The sequence below is a fragment of the Syngnathus floridae genome, chromosome 15 (assembly GCF_059516105.1).
Source record: "Syngnathus floridae isolate MCC-2025c chromosome 15, RoL_Sflo_1.0, whole genome shotgun sequence".
NCBI classification, from domain to species: Eukaryota; Metazoa; Chordata; class Actinopteri; order Syngnathiformes; family Syngnathidae; genus Syngnathus; species Syngnathus floridae.
Window position 1 is genome coordinate 12,983,563 of NC_142427.1, and position 25,741 is coordinate 13,009,303.

Genomic DNA, 25,741 nt, shown 5'->3' on the forward strand with positions numbered 1-25,741 from the left:
AGGTTTTAGGCAAAGCAATAAGCATTCCGGATCACTAGGGGGCGTCAAAGTCCTCATCCAGTTCGCCACTACGGCAATTAAGGACGAAAAAGAAGAGGCGGCAAAGGAACGCAAATATCCTTAGTGCAGTTCCGCGAGCGAACTTGAATTGCCAGCAGCGTCGTCGTTGAAAGCACACAAATCCAACACAGAGCAAATAAATCCGCACAGTGGGGAAGCTTGACAACTTGACGCTGCCAACATGCCGGAAAGTAAGTCGCCCTGTTAGCACGCCAGCTCTTATGCTTGCTACGTGACCACCGCAACGCTAACGCTAGCCTGAGCTACCACGGTGCTGGCCAGCCGCTTTCTTGCTAAACCAGAAAAGTTGGAACTCGGGATGGACATGCTCTACGTACTCCATTGATGTCTGTTTCGTAACGGACTTGAACGCTTGCGAAAAGATGAAAAACCATGGATGTAAATTTAATGGCTTCCGCAGTCCCCCGCGACTCTGAACGGGACGAGCGTTGGGTGTTGAAAATGGTTATATGGCTGATTTTGACGAGTTTTTTTTTGGTATTTTTATTTTATTTAAACAGCGAAAGTAAATGAGTAGTAGACGTGGAAACCAAGTGTGCTCCTCACGTGAGCGTTTTGTAGACTTAGGCTAACGTGCGCATGTGAATGTGTTAACAGCGGAGAGTTATTCCAACCCTCTGGCTCCCGAGGGTCACGATGTGGATGACAGCAGATCAGCTGCTCAGTAAGTATTTACACTCTTGGTCCTGACTCTAGTGCGCTAGTTCGTTAACAAAAGTGCGTGCACGCCCGTGTTTGTTTGCAGGTCAAAGTTGACCAATGATGACTTCAGGAAGTTGCTGATGACACCACGGGCCACACCTTCTTCAGCTCCACCCTCCAAGTCAAGGCATCATGAGTACGTCTCTGACACAATTGGACGCAAGCAATAGAAGCAGAAAACATGAAACTACGCACGACAGCATAACGTTGCGACAACGTGACTTGAACAGCATAACATTATTCCTTTGTCACGACAAGAAGGTGACAGACAATATGTCAGCTGCACGACCACAAGAGTGTAATATTGTCACGGCGTGACGGCATAACACACTACTGCATGATGATAGAGTGGCAACATAACTGCCAGCACTAACAGATTCCTGTGCCTATTTTTTGTTTTGTTTACCCAGAATGCCAAGGGACTACAATGAGGATGAAGATCCCGCGGCAAGGAGGAGGAAGAAAAAGAGGTGGGATGGATTGTTCAAGCATCAATTCTTTTCACTCGATAACTGTCTAATTTGTGCGACCGTTAGCTACTACGCAAAGCTACGGCAGCAGGAGATGGAGCGCGAGCGCGAGCTGGCCGAGAAATACCGCGACCGGGCCCGAGAGCGGCGGGACGGCGTCAACAAGGACTACGAGGAGACAGAACTGATCAGCACCACCGCCAACTACCGAGCCGTCGGACCCTCGGCCGAGGCGTGAGTGCGCTTCTTGCCCTCCGCCGCGGTGGCGCGAGTCTGTCGCTTATATGCTAGCGCGACGCAGGGACAAGTCTGCGGCGGAGAAACGGCGTCAGCTGATCCAGGAGTCCAAGTTCTTGGGTGGTGACATGGAGCATACTCACTTGGTGAAAGGTCTGGACTTTGCTCTGCTGCAGAAGGTGAGGCGTGCACACATGCAAGATTTTCCCTCCAGCCGACTTCTCTATGGCGTTGACTCGATCACTGGAATACTTTCTAATCGGTATATGGTGCAACCTCGGCGTATGACCGCGGGGCGTCGAGCCTGTTCTCAAACCGAGGTCTTGAAATGACGAGAAATGCAGTTCATTTCCCTGGACTCACCTCCCACAATGCAGCGCAGCTTTTGCGCACAGTGCGGAGCGGCGACCGTTTTGAAGCGCGGCGCCAGTGGTGTTTAAAAATGAAAACTGCCAGCCAGGATGTCTGCCACCCCAAAAGCAAGGCACTGCTTGAGAGCGCGCTTTACTTCTGTGCGTCAGGTGAGAGCTGAGATCAACAGCAAAGAGAAAGAAGAAGAAGATATGATGGAGAAGGTCCAGAAAGAAGCCAAGTAGGATCTCGCGCTCCCAACCTGGCTTATTGTCAACGATCTTGACGGCACTCTTTTTCTCCTTGCACGCGCGTGGCAGGAAAGACGTGGAACCGGAGGAGAAGATTGAGTTCAAGACTCGCCTAGGTGAGTTGAGCGTGCTCGCAAAGTTTTGCGTCGTGACGGGGCGCTGTGGATGAAATACACATGGACTTCAATACACTGGCACCAGCCATATGATTACACACTGCGACTCTGTCCAAAATGAACACACACAATATAATCTGTTGTACATTTTCAACTTGTGCTGGCTTTACGCCAACACTGGAGATTCATGACCATTGGCACATTTTTTCACAATCTCGTATTTATGGAGTGAGTGCCATTTGACGAAGGAAGACGCTTTGTGACGACCAGGCCGCAATATCTATCGCATGGTGTTCCGCTCGGGCGCGCTGGAGCGCAACGAGCTGTTCCTGCCGGGCCGCATGGCGTACGTGGTGGACCTCGACGACGAGTTCACCGACACAGACATTCCCACCACGCTCATTCGCAGCAAAGCTGACTGTCCCAGTATGGAGGTACGTGTGCGCTCGATGTGCCGCGGGCGAGCCGCATCCTTCATCCGCCGTGCGTGTTTGCGTGTGTGACAGGCCCAGACCACGCTGAGCACCAACGACATCGTCATCTCCAAACTGACGCAGATCCTGTCTTACCTCCGGCAAGGAACTCGACACAAGAAGATCAAGAAGAAGGACAAAGGTGATGGTTTTCTTCCTTTTTTGCTCCCCCACACATTGCACAAGCTAATGAACATTAAATGGCCATTTTTTTCTCTTCCAAATTTAGTCAAATATTCCACGTACAATCTCTTAAGGGACGGTGGAACAAGACATTTTATCCATTGTTTTCAATGATTTGGCCTCATGGGCCTCCCCAAATGCTTAATGCTAGCGCTAACGCCAAACGGGAAATGACGGACATCTACGCGGCGGCGGTGACGAGAGGGAGGCATGGCTGCATGATGATGACCTCACGCACGCATGTACTTTGCTTGCAATGTCTTTCAGGCAAAGCGGATGAAAAAAGAGCTCCCGAAGCTGACATTGGGTCAGTAAGCAAATGCACGTTTGGGGCTTCCCTCTCTGTCCTTGTGTTGTCTCTACCGCCGTCAAAGTGTGTGCGTGCGTCTCGTGCGCAGCATTTTCGATGACATCGGGGACTACTTGCCGTCGGCGACGTCTTTGTCCAAACCTCACAAAGACAAAGAGAGACGACGAGACCGGGACCGAGATGACGAAAAGAAGCGAAAACATGCTTACTTTGACAAAGAGCAACAGGTTCGCGCACACGCACACAGATTTGAAGAAACAATCAGGTTCACGCACGCACGCATCCATGCATACACCATGACCACACAGTAGCACATGAACATACACAAACACGCGTGTTCACACATGGGCACACGCGCGCGCACACACACACACACACACACACACACACACACACACACACACACACACACACTGGAATGCTGTTTGACTGAATACAAAACATCTGCTGTGTGTGCATGTAGGTGGCGGAGGAGGCAGATACGGGTATGTGGCGCAGAATGGTCAACCTCCTTGCTCGCGAGCACGCTGGCTGGGATGAGACTCACAATGTGTTGTCATGAAACAGGTCCAGGGTCGGTGCGGGATCAGCTCAAGTTGATCAATGAAAAGTTTGCAGGTACGGCGGGCAGCCAATGGCAGAGCAAGGATGCATATCCTTCTGTGGTGGCTGGCATGATGCAACAAGCTTGTGTGCGTCTTGCCCCGACCGATTGTGCGTGTCTCCTCCTTAACGCACGTCACGCCTTCTCAGAGGAAAGACGCTAAAGAACATCTGGGAGATTTTTTCGGCGGGTCCAACTCTTACGCCGAGTGTTACCCTGCTACGTAAGACACTCGCGCGTTAAACCGTGACTTAGCTCGCCGTCATTTGGGCCGCTTGCTTTTGACCGACCGTCAATTGTGCGTGCGTGCGTGCGGCCGTAGGATGGACGACCTGGCGGTAGACAGCGACGAAGAAGTGGACTACAGCAAGATGGACCAGGTGAGTTGCACGCTTTGCCACGTGCGCCCCTCTGTGCGTGATGTGGCACCACTGCGTGATTTGGCACCACTCCACTGCGTGATGTGGCCTTCCAGGGCAACAAGAAGGGGCCGCTGGGTCGCTGGGACTTTGACACTCAGGAGGAATATTCCGACTACATGAACAACAAGGAGGCACTGCCCAAGTACGTACGCACTGGCCAAAAGTGAACGCAGCCCTCACCTTTGGCTCATTTCTTTTTTTGTTTGTTTCTACGTTTATTGTTGCCATTGAACCGCCGGCAGCAAAACGGGCCCGTCGCACTTTTCTCCTCGCGGCCGTGCAGTTGACCGGATCAGGTCGAGAACATTGAATAATCATCAAAAATTCAACTGTTCTTTTGGCTTTCCCCGAACGAGGGACAGTTGTTTTGCGTGCTCCCTCGTCTCGCCTCGGTCAATGTACCCCCAATATGGCCGCCACGACGGACCCCGCCGAGGCTGTATTTATTCTGTGCCTACACCCGCACCCCCACAGGGCGGCTTTCCAGTATGGCATCAAGATGTCAGAGGGCCGCAAGACTCGCCGCTTCAAGGAGACCAACGAGAAAGCCGAGCTGGACCGCCAGTGGAAGAAGATCAGCGCGGTGAGAAGACGCAGCGTCCGGTCTCCTCCTCAGCTGTCTTATCTCTCTGACGAGGTGCGTCTCTTCTGTTTCAGATCATCGAGAAGAGAAAGAAGATGGAGGCCGACGGGTGAGTCTCCTTAGCCACTACACAGGGCTCTCTCGCTCTCAGTGTTGAGAATTGCCCATGTAGTGAAAAGACACTCAAGTGCCGTAAATGCTACGATAACATGTCAGTGTTGTAATTCAAGAGCGTGCTCTGGAATATAACCCCGCCCATTTACATCTGAGTCATCCTTTCAGACCTAATGTGTAGTGTAGTGTAGTGTAGTGTAGTGTAGTGTAGTGTAGTGTAGTGTAGTGTAGTGTAGTGTAGTGTAGTGTAGTGTAGTGTAGTGTAGTGTAGTGTAGAGATTTGTACATGAATGAATGATTCCAAATGCATTCAGAGTTGTTGGCTGTCTCCATATTTAGAGTCTGCGTTCCACAAAGGCCGCATGACGTCAGTTGTGGCGAGACTCATGCGATCTTTGGAGCGGTCCTCTTTATGAGAATCTCTCGATCGTGTTCCCCAACAATCGGACCCCTTCGAGACTCACAATGTTGACCCCAACGCCTTTTTTTTTTTCCCCTTTTCTTTCCCACAGGGTGGATGTGAAGCGACCCAAATACTGAACTTTGTCTGTGGCTCGTTGTGTTTGATGAATCGCATTATTAATAGAATTTGTTGGGTTTATTCAAACAGGCGCACACGCAATCCATTTCATCTGATTAAAAAGAAACCTTATGTGACTTGGTGGATTTTGATTCTTTGGATTGTGTGTCTCGCTTGTGAACGGTTTCAATCCCTACCTGTACTTGTGGATCACGTGACCCACTTGTGTAAGCATCTCAGTAATGATTATATACGTCAGGGGTGGGCAATTCCGGTCCTCAAGAGCTCCTCTGATCATTTGAATCAGGTGTGTTGCAAAAAGGTGACAGAAAACATGCAGGACACCGGCCCTACCGGCCCTCGAGGACCTGAATTGCCCACCCCTAATATACGTGAATACAAAGGACTTGAAAGTGTCGAAATGAACAAAAATAGTTTTGCGGGACAGCTTCCGTGTCAGAAGTGCACGTGTTTTGGACATGCGCGTGAACTGGGCATGCGCACGCCGTGTCGGGATCGAGCACAAGGGTGCGCGCGCGCATGCGGCAAGATGGCTGCCGAAGATCTGCCGTCTGAGTTCGACGTCGTCATCGTAGGCACAGGTAAGCGCTCCAACACCTTTTCAAAGTGATGTCCCGTGTGCGTGCGCGTGTCACCAAAGTGATTTAAAAACAGCACAATTTGTGTTTCGTCTTTGAAATAAGCTAATAACTCATTAGCTTATGGCTAACAGTCCGTTCACTTACAATAATCGTGGCTAGCGGACAAGCTCGTCACCTTGCCAATGACAGTGACTTGTAGTTGAGTCTATGGACCCTAATTTTAGTTTTCTTCAGAAACTACCGTTTCAGTAGACGGGACATTTCGTCATGTCATATCCGCGCTGTGATGCTGACTTCACGCCGTGACGTCACGATCGCTCCGTTTTTGAATGCGGGGGCCAAATTATTAGTCCCAGCAGACACCCAGCAAAGGCTGGATTTCATGCAATATTCAAGCATTGACTAAACCTACAGATTCAAATTGAAGTCTGATCCTTCAGTTGGACTCGCTCGGTATTAGCTCGTGCGTTGTCAGAAACACTGGGTTTGAGACAAAAACGAGCTTGTTGTGAAATCAACATCACGTTCTGTTGGAAACGTCACAATCATTCTGACACATGGAGTTGGGCCAAGTCCTCAAAGTTTTGTCCAATGCCAGCCTCTCAATTTTGGAAAATTGGAAAAGTATTAAAACCAATTAGAGCGGTCGAAACAATTGGACACAAAACTTTCTAATAGCGGCCTCCTGTTCGATGGTCCAAGGTCTCACGGAGTCGGTGGTGGCGGCAGCTTGTTCGCGAGTGGGACAAAGAGTTCTTCACCTGGACACGTGAGTTTACAAATGTCCTATACCTCTTCACACGCACGCTGAGAGGATATCTGCACTCTCGTTTTAGGAGGAGTTATTACGCATCCAAGTGGGCTAGCTTCACTTTTAACGCTTTGCTGACGTGGCTCAAGGAACATCAGGTGAGTCCCCGCCGTTTCCTCGTTGGTTGTTTGCTGCGAGAGACGGGAAAGTTCACCCCATGTGTTTGGGTTTCGGGTTGTATTTGATTTCTCCTTCAGGAGCAGCTGCAGGACGATGAGGTACAGGATTGGTCCAGTCTGGTGCAAGACAGGGAGGAGCCCATCTGTCTGTCAAATGCAGACTCCTCCATCAGGAACTTGCAGGTGTTGTGCTTTATCAGGTCAGCCTTTCTTTGACGCGATGATAGATTTAAGTTTCTTCTTTGGTGCTGTTGAAATCGGCATGATGGATTTTGTCGACGTTGTACCCAGCGAGGGAGATGACCAGGACCAGGAAGGGGAGAAGGAGGAAGAAGAGGTTGAACGCTTCGTAGAAGAAGAAAAAACAGAAGAACCACGTGCAGGTTAATTTGGCCGCACAGCTGTAGTGGTAAAACCTGAAAATAACGAGATGCAACATTTCTATTTTTTTGTTTGTCAGAGTCGACGGAGCAAACGGCTGATGAGGGGCAAACGCAGAAAGATGAAGACTTGTGTGCAGGTTAATTGCGTGACTAACATGAAATGTCATCGTTTTCAGCTTCCTTACGTTTGCTGTCACAGAGTTGACAGAGCCAACTGCTGACGTGCAGCAAAAGCAAGAAGAAGAGGTGGAGCAAGTAAGGCGTCCGCAACGCTTAGCAGCCGCTGTCAGGTGACCTGAACGTCACAAGTTTTAATCTCATCACAGGGCCCAAACACACAAACGGCAGAGTCGGAGACGGCCGGCCAATCGGAGGTCAGGAGGAAGAAGATGACCTACGCCGACCTGCTCAAAGAAGGACGGAGGTTCAACATTGACCTCGTCTCCAAGGTAAATGTCTTGCTTTCCCCACCGATATCCAGAGAAGGAGAACAAATGTCAAGATGGATTTTGCAAGTCCACACATTGTAGCTTCAGGGGGCCAAAAGAAAGAAAAAAAAAAAGAAACGACAACTTTGAAACCCCACCCAATCGTGTCTAAGCCTCCCTAGCACTGCCGCGGTAATGTCGTAACAATCTGTACTTTACGCCATTCGTAATACTCGCTTATCGAGACGGATTCTTGACCATCGTCTCTACCCTTGACTTTTTTTTTTTCCCAGTTGATGTACGCGCGCGGCTCATTGGTGGACCTGCTCATCAAATCAAACGTCAGTCGTTATGCCGAATTCAAGAACGTGACCAGGATCCTCACGTATCGCCACGGCAACGTGGAGCAGGTGCATCGTCGTCGTCTTTGAACACTTGGAACGGCGCTGTCCAAATGCCAAAAGGAAGACGATTGCGGCGGTTGTCGTCGGTCAGGTGCCGTGCAGCCGAGCCGACGTGTTCGCCAGTCGCCAGCTGTCGATGGTGGAAAAGAGGAAGTTGATGCGTTTCCTGGCTTCCTGTCTGGAGGAAAAGGAGGAAGAGCTAAGCGGTGAGCCGCACGCATTTGCTTGCGCGGACGCCTCGTCACGCGCCACTGGCCCAAGCGGTGCGTCAAAGCGGCCAATTATAGGGAGAAAAAAAACAACAACACTTTTCCAAGCGTATCCTCTCTTAGCTTACAGCGCCCGCCCATATTCGGAGTTCCTGCACGACCAGCAGCTGGGCGACAACCTGCAGCACTTCCTGCTGCACTCCATTGCCATGGTGACGGAGGACACGCCCACCCAGGACGGCCTGGCCTCCACGCGTCACTTCCTGCGCTGTTTGGGTCGCTACGGAAACACCCCCTTCCTGTTCCCCGTGTACGGCCTGGGTGAGATCCCGCAGTGCTTCTGCAGGTGAGGGAGGGAGGGAGGAAGGAACGCAGACGGAGGAGGGGCGGCGCGGCACCGCGCCTGTCTGACCACCGTGTGCTTGACGTTCTAGGATGTCTGCTGTGTTTGGGGGTGTGTACTGCCTGAGGCATCCAATCAGTTGCCTGCTGCTGGACAAGACCGCCAACAGGTAGGTAGACGGTTCCACCTCATCTGGCAGCTTGGCATGCTGCTGTGGCCGAGTGTTTTTTTTTTTTTTTTGGTGTTTGTCCTTTTTCCATCTCTGTTCATGGGGCTCGTCCCGTCTTGCTCCAGGTGCACTGCGCTGATTGACGGCCGTGGCCAGCGAATCACCGCCAGCCATTTTGTGCTGGAAGATGGCTTCCTGCCTGCCCAGCTGAAGAGCGAGGCCACGCCCACCAGGTTTCACTCCCCTCCACTTTTTTTTTTTTCTTTCTGAGCAGCACATCCGCTGATGTTCACTCGATAGACTAAGCAAACAGCTTTTCGCAGTCCTGTCTACTTTCGGAAATGACATCCTTCCGTCCGTCGTTTACTTGCTTAAAATTGAACATGTTGATCTTAACTTGTGTTTCCCAATGCAGGTCCATTTCTCGAGGCGTCCTCATCACCGACCGCTCCATTCTGCCTGGCGACCAGCATCAGGTCACACGATCCCCCCCCCCCTCCCTCTCTCTCTCGCACACACCCACGCTGTGTGCCAAATACCTGGGTGCAGTTTGCCGAACGAGTGCACTAACATGGCGTTGTGCTTTCGCGCGTACAAAGGTCTCCTTGATAACCATCCCCCCGGTGGAGACGGGACTTCCTGCTGTGAGGATGGTGGAGCTGTCGCCGTCCACCATGACGTGCGCCCCGGAAACATGTGAGCGTCCATTTTCCTCCACAAGTAAAAAAAAAAAAAAAAAAAAAGTCCAAGTCCAACCTGTGTGCTGTGCCTTCTCAGATTTAGTCCACCTCACCTGTCAATCACTACTGGGCTCCGCCTACGAGGACTTGTCGCCCGTAGTGACGGCCATGTTCAACACCAGTCAGTCACCTGAGCAAAACTCGCGTCCCAGCGTCCTGTGGTGTTTCTACTTCAACATGGACCAGACCGGCACCCAAGTGGAGGATGGCGATCGGTTACCGTCTAACCTTCACACGTGCTCGGGACCGGATGCCGATCTGGGTCACGAGCATGCCATCAAGCAGGTAAAATATTTGTTTGTCTCATTTAGCATGTCATGAAATAATTGCGTTTTATCAAAAGAAAAAGAACATAATTTTTGCAGTATTCCACGACAAGTTTTATGATTATCGTAATGTTGTGCTTTCTCAGTCACTTAATTCCATAAAATGAAAGCATTTTGCTCAAGTGAGGATAATTTATCAAAGTAGATGCTTGCAGTAGATTCATTTTTTGAATACATTTGTCATATTTCAATTGGTTGAAACGTAATCATTGAAATGAAGTTGGAAATGTTTTTTAATTGTAAGAAAGCTAAATGAAAGCACTCTTTGGGCAAAACCGAAATGCGGACTAATACTTTGTGGTTAGGCCGAGGATATCTTCCACAAGATCGTCCCCGACCAGGATTTCTGTCCCCCCGCGCCCAATCCCGAAGACATCCTCTATGACGCTGAGGAGCCCGCCGAACTCCAAGAGCTGCAGCCGCCGCTTCGGGCCCAAAATGTGCAGTATTGATTTGGACCTGCCACACTTAACGGGGCTAAATGCCTTCCTATTTGTGTTTGGCTGAAAGAAATAAAACTCCCGCCCATAAAGTGAGCGAGCCCACTCGTTTGCTAGCCACGCGACCGCTTTGAAAGAACCTTGACTCGACACGCCTGTTGTGGTTTAACACGTTTATTGTACAGAACACGTGAAGGTCGGCTTGAGTTTACAGTCTGCGTCCACGGCGTCCTCCCTTTCTGCGCGTCGAGTCTGACGGGATGGGGGTCACGTCCTCTGAAAGCACAAAAACATGTGGCGTGAGCAGGCCACGGGCGTGAGCGGCGCGAGCAGAACTGACCGATGCGTCCGATCTTCATGCCAGATCGCGCAAGGGCTCGGAGTGCAGACTGCGCTCCCGGTCCGGGCGTCTTGGTGCTGAAAGAGCAAAGCGTGCCTGTTCATATCATGAGCAACTGTGAGCCCTTAAGGCCACGTGATTTATTTAAGAAAATGGAAAAAAAAGCCCCGCCGCAATGTTTTTCACCGGTCACAATAGTGCTAAAGCCGTGAAATATACGCAGCCACTGACCGGTTGCCGCCGGTGGCCCTGAGCTTGATGTGCAGAGCGGTGATGCCAAGCTCCTTGCAGCGCTGAGCCACGTCCTGTGCCGCCAGCATGGCAGCATAGGGGGACGACTCATCTCTGTCCGCCTTCACCTTCATGCCGCCCGTCACGCGACAGATGGTCTCCCTGAGGAAAGAGGCGGGTGGTCAGTTATGTGTAAAGCGCGCGTGCAATGAGGACAACTCACTTTCCGGACAGGTCCGTGACGTGCACGAAGGTGTCGTTGAAAGAGGCAAAAATGTGGCAGACGCCAAAGACGTTCTCCCCTTCTGCCACTTGAGGTCCCAAACTGATCACCTGCTCCTCCTTCTTCTCTTTGCCTTTGCGCGGTGCCATCTCGTCTAGCCACAAGCACAAAAACGGTCATACATTCGAAAATTGCGATTTGGTTACGTCGCGCATCCTGGAAATGGTCGCAAGAATCTAATCTGTATTGGGAAGTTCTCCCGATGGTTTGGTACTCTCCAAAGAAGCAGCTTTGTTTTTGTTCGGTACTTTGCATTGTGGGACGCATGACGTCAACGGTCATCTTGTAATGATGTTAGACTCTGGAGCCAGCCCCACTTGAGTAGTTAGCTTTCAGAATCAAAACAAGGCCTGCATCGAAATTCAGACGCCCAACCCAAATTTAATCATCTTATGTCACCTTAAAGACAAACAACCGAGCGGCTTGTAGTCCATTTGAAAAAAAGCCGCGAGCGAACAATATCAACGCGACGGCCAAACGGGGAAGGCGTCCAAGCTTGTAAATGAGCACGCCCGCGTCAACAATTTTAGGCCGTCAAGAGAGACAAAGTAAGATTAAGTCAACACGATGCTAAACAAAGTGCCGATGGACTCAAATAAATTAGATTGGGACGGATGGACTAAGAGACGAGCTCTCACCTCCGCCTTTCACTCCTTGAATTCCAGCTAGAAAAGACAGTCGTAAGTGTTTCCGGGGTTAAAGTTGACGTGGCAAAGTGACAGCTCGCTGTAGCCTCCTGGTGGCGGGGAGACTCAGCTGCACGTCAAATGAAAACGGAATTACAGTTGCAGTTTTTTTTCTATGTATGAATGTGAAATGATTACTTTGAGTATCTTGCCAATATAATCAAGTCCCAGTTTCTCGGATCTATTTTAATATGTGCATGCTCCTAATTCTGTGTCGTTTTCCTGCAAAAATGATGAATGAGACAAATCTGCCAATGCATTCAAATGTGTCTTTGAAAGGTAAGCCTGTAGCACTTCATGGTGTTTTTAAACACGTTTCTGGTACTTGCGGAAAAATGAAAAAGAGATGTTGTTAGGGGCGTTGAATTCGCCACATCATGCGTAGTAAGCGGACGCGTTATCTACTGCGCAGATCCGTCAACGCGAAAGTCCGCAAGTTTACAAAATAAAACAGGGCTTTTGGTCCGGACCAAACGCGGACCAAAATACTTTTCTCGTCTGAATAAACCCTGAGATAAGATATCCTTAATAATATAGCAATAAAAGTCATATTGAGGTATATGCTAACGAGTGCGCCATTATGTCAACGCATAACGGCTGTAAGTCTAACAAACAAAACAGCAGCGGGTATATGATGTTTACTTGGTCTGAGGAAATATTCTAATATTTTGGGATAGGATATTTGAGTTTTCTGAAGCTGTATGCCATAATCAGCAATATTAAAATAATCAAAGGCTTGCAATATTTCAGTTGATTTTTAATGAATCCAGAATGTATGACATTTGTGTTTTTTTAATTGCATTACAGAAAATAAAGTACTTTATCACAATATTCAAATTTTCTGACACAGCCCTGTACATACAGACAAGGGAGAAAAGAAAGTGTGCTGAGACGGGCGTCGAACCCGCAACATCATGCGTAAGAGGTGGTATCTGTAAGTCTACTAAATAAAACAGCGGTCGCTATATGACGTTTGCTACGTCGCAGTCATGTGATGCGTCGAACTCTGCGTCTGCTCCCAGCCACAAACGCCGAATTTCGACGATTCTTCCTGGTCAACGGTTGTAAATGATTGCGTTGATTAAAAAAGAAAAACTTTATTTAACTCTAATTTTAACTTTACCGTTTTAGATAAGCAGATATTACGTCGCAGTCATGTGCCGCGGAAATGACGTCAATAGGCGAAACTTCCGCCGAGATTCAAACCAGTGAGCGCGAAATGGCCGTGGGCACGACAGCGGATACAAGCATGACGATTATCAACAGAAATATCTTTATTTTCTGCCTGCAACTGGACCGTCTGGAGCGTACACGGTAAATACAACTCATTGTTTTTAAAAAGAAGTACTTTTGTAGCCCCGAAAAGCGAGTGAGTGTGGCGGGCGTCAAGCTCGGCGTCTGCTGCCAGCCACAAACGCCGAATTTCGACGATTCTTCCTGGTCAACGGTTATAAATGATTGCGTTGATTTAAAAAGAAAAACTTTATTTAACTCTACTTTTAACTTCGCCGTTTTAGATAAGCGGGTATTACGCGGAAATGACGTCAGTAGGCGTGGCTTCCGCCAAAATTCAAATCCGTGGCCGCGGATGGCTGTGAATGGACGCGAGCGAGATAGCGGATACAAACACGACGATTAGCAACAGAAATATCTTTATTTTCTGCTCGCAACTGGACCGTCTAGAGCGTATACGGTAAATACAACTCATTGTTTTTAAAAAGAAGTACTTTTGTAGCCCCGAAAAGCGAGTGAGTGTGGCGGGCGTCGAGCTCGGCGTCTGCTGCCAGCCACAAACGCCGAATTTCGACGATTCTTCCTGGTCAACGGTTATAAATGATTGCGTTGATTTAAAAAGAAAAACTTTTTTTAACTCTACTTTTAACTTTGCCGTTTTAGATAAGCGGGTATTACGCGGAAATGACGTCAGTAGGCGTGGCTTCCGCCAAAATTCAAATCCGTGGCCGCGGATGGCTGCGAATGGACGCGAGCGAGATAGCGGATACAAACACGACGATTAGCAACAGAAATATCTTTATTTTCTGCTCGCAACTGGACCGTCTAGAGCGTATACGGTAAATACAACTCATTGTTTTTAAAAAGAAGTACTTTTGTAGCCCCGAAAAGCGAGTGAGTGTGGCGGGCGTCGAGCTCGGCGTCTGCTGCCAGCCACAAACGCCGAATTTCGACGATTCTTCCTGGTCAACGGTTATAAATGATTGCGTTGATTTAAAAAGAAAAACTTTATTTAACTCTACTTTTAACTTTGCCGTTTTAGATAAGCGGGTATTACGCGGAAATGAAGCCAGTAGGCGTGGCTTCCGCCAAAATTCAAATCCGTGGCCGCGGATGGCTGCGAATGGACGCGAGCGAGATAGCGGATACAAACACGACGATTAGCAACAGAAATATCTTTATTTTCTGCTCTCAACTGGACCGCCTAGAGCGTATACGGTAAATACAACTCATTGTGTTTAAAAATAAGTACTATTGTAGTCTCGAAAAAGCGAGTGAGTGGGGGGCCCGTCGTCGAATTCGGCGTCTGCTGTCAGCCATAGACGCCGAATTTCGACGATTCTCCCTGGTCAACGGTTGTAAATTATTGCGTTGATTAAAAATAAAACTTTATTTAATTCTACTTTTAACTTTGCCGTTTTAGATAAACGGGTATTACGTCGCAGTAATGTGCCGTCGAAATGAATAGGGGAAACTCCCGCCAAGATTCAAATCCGTGGGCGCGAAATGGCCGTTAGCGCGACAGCGGATACAAACACGACGTAGTCGCGTTGCCTTATATCTTTGAATGTCTTGAGGGTAAATGTTAATGTTTAATTTCATTCCTTTAGGTTACATGGTGTTTGTTGGCTGTATGTTTTCCACTGTAAGAAGAATGAATATACACATCAGGTGGAGGCTCGCATCACTGACCAGGCGCTACAATGGTGAGTAGCCCTTCCTTCCTCCATTTATGTTAAACACCTCCTATTTCATGTCTAACAGTAATTGATTTAACACATAACTGTAAGTAAATTGTGTGTGGGCACTGTCAATTTAATATGTGTGATTATACTGCCTAATCTGTCACTGAGTATATTGTTGCAAAGTAATATAAGAAATAATCCAAAATTGTAATTCAGAATAGTTTTCAAAAGACGACCATTAGAATTATATACAAATGTGATTACCCTGAACAGAAGTAATTTCTTAAATCACAAATTCTTCTATTCAAAGATTTGGTCAGACTGCTCAAATGATGCCTAACAGTAATTAATGTAACACATAACCATAAGTAAATTGAGTGTGGGCACTCTTAAATTAACAAGTGATTATATTGCCTAATCTCTTACCGAGTATGTTGTTGCAAAGTAATATAAGAAAAGATCCAAAGTAGTAATCTAGTGTTTAATATGTCCTATCAGGGCTCAAGTCAAAATTTGGCACCATCATGTGGTGAAATTTGGAATTGCATCACATCCAATTTTGCCTGGGAACAAACAGATTAAATAAGTCGTAGTCTTAAATAAGCCACCCCTTCTCAAACAAGTAAACTCTGCCCATTTTGCGCAGTAGATGTTCTGTTAATACCTAGTATTTAAACAAAGTCATAATTTAAAATACTTTCAACATTCATTCATCCATTAAACCACCGTTAGTCCACTCGCTCTTATTACCAACTCCTATCAATTTAACTAAGCGTTTAATACGTCCTATCAGGTCTCAAGTCAAGATTTGGCACCATACTTTTTTGAAATTTGCAATTGCAGCAAATCCAATTTTGCCAGGGAAGAAAAATAGTCTTACATGTTGCCATTAAATAAATTAAATAAATCTTGCTTGTTTCCACTCCTTTTGAAAAAAGTAGTTTAAAACGAGGGCCCCTCCCTCAACTTTTAACCCGAACGAGCCCTAAGCCCGCACGTCACATTGTGTTGCATCTGCGAATGTTGCTTGAAGCCAAATGTTAAAGTTTTCTTTCATTCCATTAGGTTTCACGGTGTTGGTCGGCTGTACGTTTTCCACCGTCAGAAGAATGAAAATACAAATCAGCTGGAGGCTCGCATCATTGACCAGTCGCTACAATGGTGAGTACCCATTTCTTCCTCCATTTATGTTAAACACCTCCTATTTTATGTTTAACAGTAATTGATTTAACACATAACCATAAGTAAATTGAGTGTGGGCACGCTCAAGTTAACATATGCGATTATACTGCCTAATCTCTCACCGAGTATATTGTTGCAAAGTAATATAAGAAAAGATCCAAAGTAGTAATCCAGTGTTTAATATCTCCTATCAGGGCTCAAGTCAAAATTTGGCACCATCATGTGGTGAAATTTGGAATTGCATCACATCCAATTTTGCCTGGGAACAAACAGATTAAATAAGTCGTAGTCTTAAATAAGACACCCCTTCTCAAACAAGTAAACTCTGCCCATTTTGCGCAGTAGATGTTCTGTTAATTCCTAGTATTTAAACAAAGTCATAATTTAAATTACTTTCAACATTCATTCATCCATTCAACCACCGCTAGGCCACTCGCTCTTATTACCAACTCCTGTCAATGTAACTAAGCGTTTAATACGTCCTATCAGGTCACAAGTCAAGATTTGGCACTGTACTTTCTTGAAATTGGCAATTGCAGCAAATCCAATTTTGCCAGGGAAGAAAAATAGTCTTACATATTGCCATTAAATAAATTAAATAAGTCTTGCTTGTTCCCACTCCTTTTGAAAAAAGTAGTTTAAAACGAGGGCCCCTCCCTCAACCTTTAACCCGAACGAGCCCTAAGCCCGCACGTCACATTGTGTTGCATCTGCGAATGTTGCTTGAAGCCAAATGTTAAAGTTTTCTTCCATTCCTTTAGGTTCCATGGTGTTGGTTGTTTTCCACTGTAAGAAGGATAAAAGTCCAACGGTTTGATGTTGGCGAAGACGTCTCCGGTGAGTCCTTCCTTCCTTTTTATTCATGGGAAGTCACAGACAACAATAGATAAAGTAACACATTGTTAGAGGTAACTACATTTGTCTTAAATTGGATAGATTACTTCTTCCCACACCATTTCAAACAAGTACACTGGCCATATTGTGTTTATACCTAGTAGTATATATACAGTCATAATTTAAATGAACAAATAAGATTCATTCACTCACCCACTCACTCATTCATTCATTCAGAAGATCCAAAGTTGTGTGTGCTGTGTAATTGAGAATAGATCTCATGTTACTCCACTTGCTCATATGACCAACTTCTATCAAATTAGCTATTAATACGTCCCATCAGGTCTCAAGTCAATATTTGGGACCGTAATTTGTCGAAATTTGCAATTGCAGCAAATCCAATTTTGCCTCGGAAACAAACATATATTAAACAAACTAAATAAGTCTTCTTCCCATTTAAATAAATGAAATAAGTCTTTTCTTCCTAGTCCTTTTTAAACAAGTAAACTGGCCATTTTTTGCAGTCGTGTTTGTGTTCATACTTAATATTTATCCAAAATCATAATTGAAATGACTTCATTCATTCATTTTTGAAAATTGGAATTCCACCAAATCCATTTTTCCCATTAAACAAGTTTTACTTCTTCCGTTTAAATAAATGAAATAAGTCTTACTTCCCACTCTTTTTCAAACAAGTAAACTGCCCATTTTGTGTAGTATATTTTCTGTTTATACCTAGTATTTATACAAAATCATAATGAAAATGATTTAATTAACAATTAAGTTAATGAACTTATTCAAAAGAGTTTTTAATATGTCCTATTAAGTATAATGAGATTTGTCACCATCCTTAGGTATAATTTGGATTTGCAGCAAATCAAACAGACAAACGCATTGGCCAAGTTATTTTATAAGAGCATGTGGGGTGATGTGATGTCTTTTGTGGGATGATGTTTTGCATTTGTGATGTCATACTCTGTTTTTTATGATGTCATATTTTTGGTTCGTTAGGTGCTAGAGGCTAGGTGCTAGAGGCTAGGTGCTAGAGGCTAGGTGCTAGAGGCTAGGTGCTAGAGGCTAGGTGCTAGAGGCTAAGGTCTAGGTGCTAAGGTCTAGGTGCTAAGGTCTAGGTGCTAAGGTCTAGGTGCTAGAGGCTAGAGGTTAGGTGCTAGAAGCTAGGTGCTAGTGGGTAATGTGGTTAGGTGCTAAGGTCTAATGTGGTTTGGTGCTAAGGTCTAACGTGGTTTGGTGATAAGGTCTAACGTGGTTTGGTGATAAGGTCTACTGTGGTTTGGTGTTAAGGTCTAATGTGGTTTGGTGCTAAGGTCTAATGTGGTTTGGTGCTGAGGTCTAATGTGGTTGGGTGCTAAGGTCTAATTGTGCTAGGTGCTTAAGGTCTAATTGTTCTAGGTGCTAATGGTCTATGTGCTATGTGCTCATGGTTTAATGTGCTATGTGCTCATGGCCTAATGTGCTATGTGCTCATGGTTTAATGTGCTATGTGCTCATGGCCTAATGTGCTATGTGCTCATGGTTTGATGTGCTATGTGCTCATGGCCTAATGTGCTATGTGCTCATGGTCTAATGTGCTATGGTCTAATGTGCTATGTGCTCATGGCCTAATGTGCTATGTGCTCATGGTATAATGTGCTATGGTCTAATGTACTATGTGCTAATGGTTTAATGTGCTATGTGTTAATGGTTTAATGGGCTAATGTGCTAATGGTCTAATGTGCTAATGGTCTAATGTGCTAATGGTCTAATGTGCTAATGGTCTAATGTGCTAATGGTCTAATGTGCTAATGGTCTAATGTGCTAATGGTTTAATGTGCTAATGGTCTAATGTGCTAATGGTCTAATGTGCTAATGGTCTAATGTGCTAATGGTTTAATGTGCTAATGGTCTAATGTGCTAATGGTCTAATGTGCTAATGGTCTAATGTGCTAATGGTCTAATGTGCTAATGGTCTAATGTGCTAATGTGCTATTGGTCTAATGTGCTATTGGTCTAATGTGCTATTGGTCTAATGTGCTATTGGTGTAATGTGCTATTGGTGTAATGTGCTATTGGTGTAATGTGCTATTGGTGTAATGTGCTATTGGTGTAATGTGCTATTGGTGTAATGTGCTATTGGTGTAATGTGCTATTGGTGTAATGTGCTATTGGTGTAATGTGCTATTGGTTTAATGTGCTATGTGCTAATGGTTTTATGTGCTATGTGCTAATGGATTAATGTGCTATGTGCTAATGGATTAATGTGCTATGTGCTAATGGTTTAATGTGCTATGTGCTATTGGTTTTATGTGCTAATGGTTTAATGTGCTATGTGCTAATGGTTTAATGTGCTATGTGCTAATGGTTTAATGTGCTATGTGCTAATGGTTTAATGTGCTATGTGCTAATGGTTTAATGTGCTATGTGCTAATGGTTTAATGTGCTATGTGCTATTGGTTTAATGTGCTATGTGCTATTGGTTTTATGTGCTAATGGTTTAATGTGCTATGTGCTAATGGTTTAATGTGCTATGTGCTAATGGTTTAATGTGCTATGTGCTAATGGTTTAATGTGCTATGTGCTAATGGTTTAATGTGCTATGTGCTAATGGTTTAATGTGCTATGTGCTATTGGTTTAATGTGCTTAGGGTTTAATGTGCTTAGTGCTTAGGGTTTAATGTGCTTAGTGCTTAGGGTTTAATGTGCTTAGTGCTTAGGGTTTAATGTGCTTAGTGCTTAGGGTTTAATGTGATTAGGTCTTTATGTGCTTTGTGCCTAAGGTTTTATGTGCTTTGTGCTTAAGGTTTTATGTGCTTTGTGCTTAAGGTTTTATGTGTTTTGTTAAGGTTTCATTTGCTCTGTGCTTAAGGTTTTATGTGCTTTGTGCTTAAGGTTTTATGTGCTTTGTGCTTAAGGTTTTATGTGCTGGTTAGGGTTCTTGTTGCTCTTGCTGTGCTTAGGGTTAGGCTTGCTGTGCTTAGGTTTAGGCTTGCTCTTGCTGTGCTTAAGGTTGTTGTTAGGGTTTGTTGTTAGGGGTCTTGTTAGGTTTCTTGTTAGGTTTCTTGTTAGTTTTTTTGTTAGGGTTGCTGTGCTGAGGCTTAGGGTTAGGCTTGCTCTTGCTGTGGTTAGGGTTAGGGTTAGGGTTAGGGTTTGTGTTAGGCTCAGGCTGGCTTTTGCTGTGCTGAGGCTTAGGGTTAGGCTTGCTCTTGCTGTGGTTAGGGTTAGGGTTAGGGTTAGGGTTTGTGTTAGGCTCAGGCTGGCTTTTGCTGTGCTGAGGCTTAGGGTTAGGCTTGCTCTTGCTGTGGTTAGGGTTAGGGTTAGGGTTAGGGTTTGTGTTAGGCTCAGGCTGGCTTTTGCTGTGCTGAGGCTTAGGGTTAGGCTTGCTCTTGCTGTGGTTAGGGTTAGGGTTAGGGTTAGGGTTTGTGTTAGGCTCAGGCTGGCTTTTGCTGTGCTGAGGCTTAGGGTTAGGCTTGCTCTTGCTGTGGTTAGGGTTAGGGTTAGGGTTAGGGTTTGTGTTAGGCTCAGGCTGGCTTTTGCTGTGCTGAGGCTTAGGGTTAGGCTTGCTCTTGCTGTGGTTAGGGTTAGGGTTAGGGTTAGGGTTTGTGTTAGGCTCAGGCTGGCTTTTGCTGTGCTGAGGCTTAGGGTTAGGCTTGCTCTTGCTGTGGTTAGGGTTAGGGTTAGGGTTAGGGTTTGTGTTAGGCTCAGGCTGGCTTTTGCTGTGCTGAGGCTTAGGGTTAGGCTTGCTCTTGCTGTGGTTAGGGTTAGGGTTAGGGTTTGTGTTAGGCTCAGGCTGGCTTTTGCTGTGCTGAGGCTTAGGGTTAGGCTTGCTCTTGCTGTGGTTAGGGTTAGGGTTAGGGTTTGTGTTAGGCTCAGGCTGGCTTTTGCTGTGCTGAGGCTTAGGGTTAGGCTTGCTCTTGCTGTGGTTAGGGTTAGGGTTAGGGTTAGGGTTTGTGTTAGGCTCAGGCTGGCTTTTGCTGTGCTGAGGCTTAGGGTTAGGCTTGCTCTTGCTGTGGTTAGGGTTAGGGTTAGGGTTTGTGTTAGGCTCAGGCTGGCTTTTGCTGTGCTGAGGCTTAGGGTTAGGCTTGCTCTTGCTGTGGTTAGGGTTAGGGTTAGGGTTTGTGTTAGGCTCAGGCTGGCTTTTGCTGTGCTGAGGCTTAGGGTTAGGCTTGCTCTTGCTGTGGTTAGGGTTAGGGTTAGGGTTAGGGTTTGTGTTAGGCTCAGGCTGGCTTTTGCTGTGCTGAGGCTTAGGGTTAGGCTTGCTCTTGCTGTGGTTAGGGTTAGGGTTAGGGTTAGGGTTTGTGTTAGGCTCAGGCTGGCTTTTGCTGTGCTGAGGCTTAGGGTTAGGCTTGCTCTTGCTGTGGTTAGGGTTAGGGTTAGGGTTAGGGTTTGTGTTAGGCTCAGGCTGGCTTTTGCTGTGCTGAGGCTTAGGGTTAGGCTTGCTCTTGCTGTGGTTAGGGTTAGGGTTAGGGTTTGTGTTAGGCTCAGGCTGGCTTTTGCTGTGCTGAGGCTTAGGGTTAGGCTTGCTCTTGCTGTGGTTAGGGTTAGGGTTAGGGTTTGTGTTAGGCTCAGGCTGGCTTTTGCTGTGCTGAGGCTTAGGGTTAGGCTTGCTCTTGCTGTGGTTAGGGTTAGGGTTAGGGTTAGGGTTTGTGTTAGGCTCAGGCTGGCTTTTGCTGTGCTGAGGCTTAGGGTTAGGCTTGCTCTTGCTGTGGTTAGGGTTAGGGTTAGGGTTAGGGTTTGTGTTAGGCTCAGGCTGGCTTTTGCTGTGCTGAGGCTTAGGGTTAGGCTTGCTCTTGCTGTGGTTAGGGTTAGGGTTAGGGTTAGGGTTTGTGTTAGGCTCAGGCTGGCTTTTGCTGTGCTGAGGCTTAGGGTTAGGCTTGCTCTTGCTGTGGTTAGGGTTAGGGTTAGGGTTAGGGTTTGTGTTAGGCTCAGGCTGGCTTTTGCTGTGCTGAGGCTTAGGGTTAGGCTTGCTCTTGCTGTGGTTAGGGTTAGGGTTAGGGTTAGGGTTTGTGTTAGGCTCAGGCTGGCTTTTGCTGTGCTGAGGCTTAGGGTTAGGCTTGCTCTTGCTGTGGTTAGGGTTAGGGTTAGGGTTAGGGTTTGTGTTAGGCTCAGGCTGGCTTTTGCTGTGCTGAGGCTTAGGGTTAGGCTTGCTCTTGCTGTGGTTAGGGTTAGGGTTAGGGTTTGTGTTAGGCTCAGGCTGGCTTTTGCTGTGCTGAGGCTTAGGGTTAGGCTTGCTCTTGCTGTGGTTAGGGTTAGGGTTAGGGTTTGTGTTAGGCTCAGGCTGGCTTTTGCTGTGCTGAGGCTTAGGGTTAGGCTTGCTCTTGCTGTGGTTAGGGTTAGGGTTAGGGTTAGGGTTTGTGTTAGGCTCAGGCTGGCTTTTGCTGTGCTGAGGCTTAGGGTTAGGCTTGCTCTTGCTGTGGTTAGGGTTAGGGTTAGGGTTTGTGTTAGGCTCAGGCTGGCTTTTGCTGTGCTGAGGCTTAGGGTTAGGCTTGCTCTTGCTGTGGTTAGGGTTAGGGTTAGGGTTTGTGTTAGGCTCAGGCTGGCTTTTGCTGTGCTGAGGCTTAGGGTTAGGCTTGCTCTTGCTGTGGTTAGGGTTAGGGTTAGGGTTAGGGTTTGTGTTAGGCTCAGGCTGGCTTTTGCTGTGCTGAGGCTTAGGGTTAGGCTTGCTCTTGCTGTGGTTAGGGTTAGGGTTAGGGTTAGGGTTTGTGTTAGGCTCAGGCTGGCTTTTGCTGTGCTGAGGCTTAGGGTTAGGCTTGCTCTTGCTGTGGTTAGGGTTAGGGTTAGGGTTTGTGTTAGGCTCAGGCTGGCTTTTGCTGTGCTGAGGCTTAGGGTTAGGCTTGCTCTTGCTGTGGTTAGGGTTAGGGTTAGGGTTTGTGTTAGGCTCAGGCTGGCTTTTGCTGTGCTGAGGCTTAGGGTTAGGCTTGCTCTTGCTGTGGTTAGGGTTAGGGTTAGGGTTTGTGTTAGGCTCAGGCTGGCTTTTGCTGTGCTGAGGCTTAGGGTTAGGCTTGCTCTTGCTGTGGTTAGGGTTAGGGTTAGGGTTTGTGTTAGGCTCAGGCTGGCTTTTGCTGTGCTGAGGCTTAGGGTTAGGCTTGCTCTTGCTGTGGTTAGGGTTAGGGTTAGGGTTTGTGTTAGGCTCAGGCTGGCTTTTGCTGTGCTGAGGCTTAGGGTTAGGCTTGCTCTTGCTGTGGTTAGGGTTAGGGTTAGGGTTTGTGTTAGGCTCAGGCTGGCTTTTGCTGTGCTGAGGCTTAGGGTTAGGCTTGCTCTTGCTGTGGTTAGGGTTAGGGTTAGGGTTTGTGTTAGGCTCAGGCTGGCTTTTGCTGTGCTGAGGCTTAGGGTTAGGCTTGCTCTTGCTGTGGTTAGGGTTAGGGTTAGGGTTTGTGTTAGGCTCAGGCTGGCTTTTGCTGTGCTGAGGCTTAGGGTTAGGCTTGCTCTTGCTGTGGTTAGGGTTAGGGTTAGGGTTAGGGTTTGTGTTAGGCTCAGGCTGGCTTTTGCTGTGCTGAGGCTTAGGGTTAGGCTTGCTCTTGCTGTGGTTAGGGTTAGGGTTAGGGTTAGGGTTTGTGTTAGGCTCAGGCTGGCTTTTGCTGTGCTGAGGCTTAGGGTTAGGCTTGCTCTTGCTGTGGTTAGGGTTAGGGTTAGGGTTTGTGTTAGGCTCAGGCTGGCTTTTGCTGTGCTGAGGCTTAGGGTTAGGCTTGCTCTTGCTGTGGTTAGGGTTAGGGTTAGGGTTTGTGTTAGGCTCAGGCTGGCTTTTGCTGTGCTGAGGCTTAGGGTTAGGCTTGCTCTTGCTGTGGTTAGGGTTAGGGTTAGGGTTAGGGTTTGTGTTAGGCTCAGGCTGGCTTTTGCTGTGCTGAGGCTTAGGGTTAGGCTTGCTCTTGCTGTGGTTAGGGTTAGGGTTAGGGTTAGGGTTTGTGTTAGGCTCAGGCTGGCTTTTGCTGTGCTGAGGCTTAGGGTTAGGCTTGCTCTTGCTGTGGTTAGGGTTAGGGTTAGGGTTAGGGTTTGTGTTAGGCTCAGGCTGGCTTTTGCTGTGCTGAGGCTTAGGGTTAGGCTTGCTCTTGCTGTGGTTAGGGTTAGGGTTAGGGTTAGGGTTTGTGTTAGGCTCAGGCTGGCTTTTGCTGTGCTGAGGCTTAGGGTTAGGCTTGCTCTTGCTGTGGTTAGGGTTAGGGTTAGGGTTTGTGTTAGGCTCAGGCTGGCTTTTGCTGTGCTGAGGCTTAGGGTTAGGCTTGCTCTTGCTGTGGTTAGGGTTAGGGTTAGGGTTTGTGTTAGGCTCAGGCTGGCTTTTGCTGTGCTGAGGCTTAGGGTTAGGCTTGCTCTTGCTGTGGTTAGGGTTAGGGTTAGGGTTAGGGTTTGTGTTAGGCTCAGGCTGGCTTTTGCTGTGCTGAGGCTTAGGGTTAGGCTTGCTCTTGCTGTGGTTAGGGTTAGGGTTAGGGTTAGGGTTTGTGTTAGGCTCAGGCTGGCTTTTGCTGTGCTGAGGCTTAGGGTTAGGCTTGCTCTTGCTGTGGTTAGGGTTAGGGTTAGGGTTAGGGTTTGTGTTAGGCTCAGGCTGGCTTTTGCTGTGCTGAGGCTTAGGGTTAGGCTTGCTCTTGCTGTGGTTAGGGTTAGGGTTAGGGTTTGTGTTAGGCTCAGGCTGGCTTTTGCTGTGCTGAGGCTTAGGGTTAGGCTTGCTCTTGCTGTGGTTAGGGTTAGGGTTAGGGTTTGTGTTAGGCTCAGGCTGGCTTTTGCTGTGCTGAGGCTTAGGGTTAGGCTTGCTCTTGCTGTGGTTAGGGTTAGGGTTAGGGTTTGTGTTAGGCTCAGGCTGGCTTTTGCTGTGCTGAGGCTTAGGGTTAGGCTTGCTCTTGCTGTGGTTAGGGTTAGGGTTAGGGTTTGTGTTAGGCTCAGGCTGGCTTTTGCTGTGCTGAGGCTTAGGGTTAGGCTTGCTCTTGCTGTGGTTAGGGTTAGGGTTAGGGTTTGTGTTAGGCTCAGGCTGGCTTTTGCTGTGCTGAGGCTTAGGGTTAGGCTTGCTCTTGCTGTGGTTAGGGTTAGGGTTAGGGTTTGTGTTAGGCTCAGGCTGGCTTTTGCTGTGCTGAGGCTTAGGGTTAGGCTTGCTCTTGCTGTGGTTAGGGTTAGGGTTAGGGTTAGGGTTTGTGTTAGGCTCAGGCTGGCTTTTGCTGTGCTGAGGCTTAGGGTTAGGCTTGCTCTTGCTGTGGTTAGGGTTAGGGTTAGGGTTAGGGTTTGTGTTAGGCTCAGGCTGGCTTTTGCTGTGCTGAGGCTTAGGGTTAGGCTTGCTCTTGCTGTGGTTAGGGTTAGGGTTAGGGTTAGGGTTTGTGTTAGGCTCAGGCTGGCTTTTGCTGTGCTGAGGCTTAGGGTTAGGCTTGCTCTTGCTGTGGTTAGGGTTAGGGTTAGGGTTAGGGTTTGTGTTAGGCTCAGGCTGGCTTTTGCTGTGCTGAGGCTTAGGGTTAGGCTTGCTCTTGCTGTGGTTAGGGTTAGGGTTAGGGTTTGTGTTAGGCTCAGGCTGGCTTTTGCTGTGCTGAGGCTTAGGGTTAGGCTTGCTCTTGCTGTGGTTAGGGTTAGGGTTAGGGTTTGTGTTAGGCTCAGGCTGGCTTTTGCTGTGCTGAGGCTTAGGGTTAGGCTTGCTCTTGCTGTGGTTAGGGTTAGGGTTAGGGTTTGTGTTAGGCTCAGGCTGGCTTTTGCTGTGCTGAGGCTTAGGGTTAGGCTTGCTCTTGCTGTGGTTAGGGTTAGGGTTAGGGTTTGTGTTAGGCTCAGGCTGGCTTTTGCTGTGCTGAGGCTTAGGGTTAGGCTTGCTCTTGCTGTGGTTAGGGTTAGGGTTAGGGTTAGGGTTTGTGTTAGGCTCAGGCTGGCTTTTGCTGTGCTGAGGCTTAGGGTTAGGCTTGCTCTTGCTGTGGTTAGGGTTA

The 25,741-nt window shown here is 47.4% G+C and overlaps 3 protein-coding genes and 1 long non-coding RNA gene across 7 annotated transcripts; 3 read left to right on the plus strand and 1 right to left on the minus strand.

Annotated features, from left to right (window-relative positions):
• The first annotated feature begins 70 nt into the window (after positions 1-70).
• On the plus strand, positions 71-5,554 carry ik (IK cytokine). The gene is made up of 20 exons (XM_088397841.1): positions 71-251; positions 679-745; positions 827-919; positions 1,194-1,253; positions 1,320-1,487; positions 1,555-1,669; positions 2,012-2,082; positions 2,162-2,208; positions 2,479-2,642; positions 2,715-2,823; positions 3,132-3,171; positions 3,263-3,401; positions 3,638-3,659; positions 3,742-3,836; positions 3,928-4,001; positions 4,101-4,158; positions 4,254-4,342; positions 4,675-4,783; positions 4,858-4,892; positions 5,410-5,554. Exons 1-20 carry the CDS (start codon positions 242-244, stop codon positions 5,435-5,437), a joined length of 1,593 nt encoding a protein of 530 aa, XP_088253967.1. The 5' UTR covers positions 71-241; the 3' UTR covers positions 5,438-5,554.
• A 48-nt stretch (positions 5,555-5,602) lies between these two features.
• On the plus strand, positions 5,603-10,483 carry chm (CHM Rab escort protein). Of its 2 annotated transcripts, none has more exons than XM_088397828.1 (17): positions 5,603-6,019; positions 6,722-6,788; positions 6,856-6,928; positions 7,028-7,149; positions 7,241-7,332; positions 7,410-7,469; positions 7,532-7,587; positions 7,659-7,781; positions 8,054-8,170; positions 8,256-8,427; positions 8,497-8,719; positions 8,808-8,885; positions 9,011-9,118; positions 9,301-9,361; positions 9,485-9,581; positions 9,663-9,910; positions 10,257-10,483. In XM_088397828.1, the coding sequence occupies exons 1-17, from the start codon at positions 5,752-5,754 to the stop codon at positions 10,401-10,403; spliced, it is 2,112 nt and encodes a 703-aa protein (XP_088253954.1). In that variant the 5' UTR covers positions 5,603-5,751; the 3' UTR covers positions 10,404-10,483. The 2 variants fall into 2 exon arrangements, with proteins under 2 accessions (XP_088253954.1, XP_088253955.1); XM_088397829.1 differs by having other exon boundaries at positions 8,256-8,370.
• Positions 10,484-10,549: 66 nt separating this feature from the next.
• rps14 (ribosomal protein S14) lies at positions 10,550-12,030 on the minus strand. The gene is made up of 5 exons (XM_088397838.1): positions 11,884-12,030; positions 11,186-11,339; positions 10,963-11,124; positions 10,732-10,808; positions 10,550-10,667 (listed from the first exon to the last, which is right to left on the minus strand). The coding sequence occupies exons 2-5, from the start codon at positions 11,332-11,334 to the stop codon at positions 10,600-10,602; spliced, it is 456 nt and encodes a 151-aa protein (XP_088253964.1). The 5' UTR covers positions 11,335-11,339; positions 11,884-12,030; the 3' UTR covers positions 10,550-10,599.
• Positions 12,031-13,001: 971 nt separating this feature from the next.
• LOC148386856 (uncharacterized) lies at positions 13,002-18,731 on the plus strand. 3 transcript variants are annotated; one of them, XR_015862943.1, is made up of 4 exons: positions 13,002-13,245; positions 14,775-14,870; positions 15,915-16,010; positions 16,793-18,731. It is a non-coding gene; the product is annotated as an uncharacterized LOC148386856 (long non-coding RNA). The 3 variants fall into 3 exon arrangements; XR_015862942.1 differs by lacking the exon at positions 13,002-13,245 and adding an exon at positions 13,838-14,382; XR_015862944.1 differs by lacking the exon at positions 13,002-13,245 and adding an exon at positions 13,838-14,003.
• The last annotated feature ends 7,010 nt before the right edge of the window (positions 18,732-25,741 follow it).